The following is a 4,847-nucleotide window of genomic DNA, read 5'->3' on the forward strand; positions in this document are numbered from 1 at the left end:
CCCACCTGTCTGCGGTCCCACCTGTCTGCGGTCCCACCTATCTGCGGTCCCGAACCATGGGACCACCTCTCACCTCTCAGCTGTGGCAGCGGCAGCAGCACTCATGGCAAAGTGCCGTATGGTGCTTTCTTCCAGGTATTTCTGCTCCCATTTGGTCATATCGGCCTCCAGGGCTAGAATCCGCTCCTCCTTCTCCCGTACAAGTTCCATGAGGGCAGGGGCATTATATTCTGGGAGACTGGCTGGCTGGCCATTTCCATGTTTCTGGAGAAGTAAAAACACCATCATGAGGCTCCAAATGGGCCACAAGACATCACACCAACCTGGCCTTCCACTCCCTGAAGGGGGACACGCAGGTCTTCAATCCTGCAGAGTCTACACATCAACATCAGTCAGGTCCATGTTCTCTCTCTCCAACACGAACCACCTCAATTCAGTGGGTCCTAATTCCCATGCCACCTCCATATCCCTTTATTTCATCTAATGCCCACACTGCTCTATAGAACACGTACTATTCCAGTTTTACATGCAGAGACTAAGTCCTTGAGAGACCATGTCCATGATTTGATGTTTTTAGCTAATGCAGAGCAGAGCTGGGATTCAAATCCAGGTCTGACTCCATATCTCAATGTAGACCATGTAGTTAATATATACAAATTCAAGAACTGGATTCAGTCCTGGCCTCAGGGCTACTCCTCCAGAATTCCTAGGAGTGGCTCCAGACTGCCCCCTTGGACATCAGAGGATAAAAGCAGAAAGGCACGGAAGTAGAATGAGATACCCAAACATGCAGTTTCTAGCTACCAGACCGTCACCTGGGAGATACAGGCTGACATGTGAGAAGGTGGGTGATTTAGTAAGAGGAAATAAGGTGGATGCTATCTGGATGTCTCTGGGACTGAGAAGAGTCACACTTTAGACTTCCTCTTTAACTCAGGTTTACCTAACCCATCTTTCCCTCTTCATCTCTTCAATCTGACACTGTCATCTGTTTTTGGGCAATAGAACTTCAGAGAGAGAGAAAGAAGGTTGGGATGAAAACTATGTTTGTTAAAACAAAGGGGGGGGGGATAATAATAGTGGGTAAAGAGTGAATACTTGTGAGCTATTATTTATGGATAATTTACATTGGTATAGTATTTGTATATTGATATAAGTTCAAATTATATTTGTTATTTTTGTTTACATTATTTGTACATCTATGCTAAGTTATCTGTCAGATTATGTATATGCATGTTCCTACCTCTGTTTAGGACATTTTGCATATTGAAACAACTTTTAGGATACATTTTCATATTGCATTATATATTACTCCTATTTCTGATCAAGATACTTATAAATTGTTTACATTTTGAGGTCATTGTCCTCATTTGTTGCACATTTGTTTACAGATTATTTAATATTCTGACATAAAGTTTTAGTTTTTAAGTTATACAGGTATTAAATATTATAGCTCAATAGTTGTTCATGTTTGTTGTACATATAGTCAGATCAATTAGGCTCTTTAGATACACAGAGATTGTATTCTGTCTAGATAGGTAATCTTCAACCACTTCAAGGCTCTGTAGAACATGGTATTTGAATAACTTAGGGTTCTGTTGATATGAGACATAATTGCTCCTGACAGCATCAACCTACTCCTGAGACAATGTTGAGCACCAAAACCACTCTACTCAGAGTTTGTTTTCTTCTTGGCACCATTGGCCTTTGGGCAAGGAACTGCTCATACCTCAACCACAGACAAAGTACATGGTATCCGGAAATGGACAAGCAGCACACAAGGAAAAAGACTGTCAAATCTTGCCAAGGCAGGGTAAGACAGTTCTAGTAAATTTCCTGTCTCTAAAAATGGTCTGTCAATTATGCTAGGCCTTAGCCAAAGTTGGTTGCTTCAACCTTGCAAAATGAGACTTTGGGTGATTGCTCAGGTAGCTAATTGTCTCCATTATATATTGCTCCCTGCCTACTCAAATAATATTATCTCCCTTCTCAAGCCTTTGATTGGGTTAAAGAGTAGATAGTTGTAGTTACTATACTCTTATGATCTAGCCAAGCCATTTCCTATACAAGACTTAGACTCCATAGGATAGAATGTTTATTAAAACATTTAGCATACATTCTTTACTTAATATTATTTATGCTGCTTGTAATTCTAATTATACTTAATATCTGTTCCTAGTGTATATAGTTTTGCATTGGGTATGGAACTCTCTTATTTAAACAAAAGGGGGAGGTGCTGTGGAAGCACATTCCACTCCTTCAGCCAATAGCCTTTAAGATACCAGCCCACTTGGACATGGTCTCTGATACTCTAAAAGCAGTTGTTAAGCTTGCACCTGTTCTCTTGCTTCTGGCTCCCGCTTCTGGCTGCTAGACTCTGTTCCTGTTCATGCAGAGGACTGTTATCTAGGACAGCGATCTGTAAATTTTTCCCTTAAATAAATAACCCTTTTATTATTCATAATTATAAACTGGTGTGGGATTATTTTGTGATTTCCATCTTCAATCCTGCCACTGCTGTTCTCTAGATGAACCTGGGCTCTCACAGCACCGCCCCTGCCCTATGCATACCAAGAGTGCTGTTCATATGCTTGGGGAGGCATGGGGGTTAGAATGCATGGCAATGGGTATGCATAGGAGTGTGCTTGCACAGGGGATGAACATGTGGGGGGGAAGCATGGGTGTGTGTGTGAGGATGAGTATGTGTGACATGCAGGGATGCATTGAGCAGAGGTGAACATGTGCAGGGAGTAACCACGTGTGTTGGGGTGACCAATACGTGGGTAGGGATGAGTGTACATAGAAGGTGACTATGTATGCTGGCAAACATGGGGGGTGAGTCTGTACAGAAACAAGCATGTTGCATAGGGTGTGTATGAGGAATGTGTGGGTATAGACATATGATCGCAGCATATCCGTATGAGTCTAGACTCACATTCCTTCTTTATTTACAGTTGTGGAACATTCCTTTACACTGTGTGAATATACGTCACTGTGATTGGTTTAATAAAGAGCTACATAGCCAATAGTTAGGCAGAGGATGCTGGGAAGAAGGGCAGAGCCACCAGGAGTCACCAGCAGATGCAAAGGAAGCAGGACATGCAGGAGCAGTAACTAATCATGAGACACACGGCAGCGTGTAAATTAATAGAAATGAGCTAAGTTACCAGAGCTAGCTAGAAATAAGCCTAAGCTATGGGCCAAGCTTTCATAACAATAATAAGTCTCTGTGCTGGTTTTTGTGAGCAGGCACCCCTCCCCCCCACCGCCAAATTCATCTACAGTTGAGTCCGGTTTCACAACACCCAAAGTAAAAGACCCACAGATAAGCCATCTACCAGGGGTAGACAGCATACTAGCACAGTAACTGGAAAGAACACTTCTGGCTGTAGTCGAGCTCACTTTGTTAGCTAGAGAGCACACCAGCTTTGTGCTCAGTGGGACTATGGGAGTCTCAGCAGCTGAGCAACAGAGACTGGCTGATGGAGAAGAGGCCCTGCCCTGTGCATGGTGAGCACCCAGTCTAAGGACCAGGAGCCCAGAGGAAAAGAGGCCTTTCCTTAAACCAGAACCTGTCATGGAGACAATCGGGAGGCCAGGGATGAATTCATTTTCAGTGAGCACCCAGTCTAAGGACCAGGCCTTTCCTTACAAACCAGAACCTGTCATGGAGACAATCGGGAGGCCAGGGATGAATTCATTTTCAGTGAGCACCCAGTCTAAGGACCAGGCCTTTCCTTACAAACCAGAACCTGTCATGGAGACAATCGGGAGGCCAGGGATGAATTCATTTTCAGTGAGCACCCAGTCTAAGGACCAGGAGCCCAGAGGAAAAGAGGCCTTTCCTTACAAACCAGAACCTGCCATGGAGACAATCGGGAGGCCAGGGATGAATTCATTTTCTAGAAAATGCTAGCAGCACTGCCCTCCTCAGCCAAGGGCACACTTCCAGAGGGACCTGCACGGACCTGGCATGCACTGGGGCTAAGCTGACTGGAGGGCATGCTTTCAACCACTCGGCCCTATCCAGTAGGCAATTCCACAGAGCCTGCCTCGCAAATACCCCAGGCAGCTTCAGAGAGGGCTTCCCAGCTCCCTAGAAAACCAGGGGTCTTAGCTAGGGCTTCTACTGTTACAACAAAACACTAGACCAAAAAAGCAAGTTGGGAAGCAAAGGGTTTATTTGGCTTCCACTTCCACATTGCTCTTCACTATCAAAGGAAGTCAGGACAGGATGCAGAGGCCATGGAGGGGAGCTGCTTACTGGCTTGCTGTCCCTGGCTTGCTGTCTGCTTTCTTATAGAACCCAGGTCCACCAGCCTGGGGATGGCACCACCCACCATGGCTGGGCCCTCTCCCACTGATCACTAATTGAGAAAATGCCTGACAGCTGGATCTCATGGAGACCTCTCCTCAGCTGAGGGTCCTTCCTGTCTGGTCAGCTGGATCTCATGGAGACCTCTCCTCAGCTGAGGGTCCTTCCTGTCTGGTCAGCTGGATCTCATGGAGACCTCTCCTCAGCTGAGGGTCCTTCCTGTCTGGTGACTCCAGTTTGGGTGAAGTTGACACATGACCAGCATACTGGACAAGCCCCAGCACATCTGAGGCTGGAGCCTCTGGCTTGCCTGACTTGGCGTTTCCCGCAGGAATTTTCTTTGCTGAGACATGTATGGACCCTGAGTTGGTGCTCTCACAGGGCTTCCTCACAGCTGAGCTTCAGACCAGCTGTCTCTGGCAGAGCAGGATAGTACGGTAGCTTACGGCCAGTCTTACTACAGGGAGCCCTAAACACCTTCCCCAACTGAACTCGGTAACCAGCATGACCCCTGCCTTCCCCAACTGAACTC

The 4,847-nt window shown here is 45.9% G+C and overlaps 1 protein-coding gene across 2 annotated transcripts in view; it reads right to left on the reverse strand.

Annotated features, from left to right (window-relative positions):
• Positions 1 to 4,847, reverse strand: part of Amotl1 (angiomotin like 1) — a 95,374-nt gene that overhangs the window by 13,970 nt on the left and 76,557 nt on the right. For both annotated transcript variants that reach the window (XM_005371687.3, XM_013355379.2), the window contains one exon: positions 74 to 264. In XM_005371687.3, the coding sequence (XP_005371744.1) occupies positions 74 to 264 (191 nt within the window). The remainder of the gene's footprint in view (positions 1 to 73; positions 265 to 4,847) is intronic.

This window comes from Microtus ochrogaster, unplaced genomic scaffold, assembly GCF_000317375.1.
Source record: "Microtus ochrogaster isolate Prairie Vole_2 unplaced genomic scaffold, MicOch1.0 UNK121, whole genome shotgun sequence".
NCBI lineage: Eukaryota > Metazoa > Chordata > Mammalia > Rodentia > Cricetidae > Microtus > Microtus ochrogaster.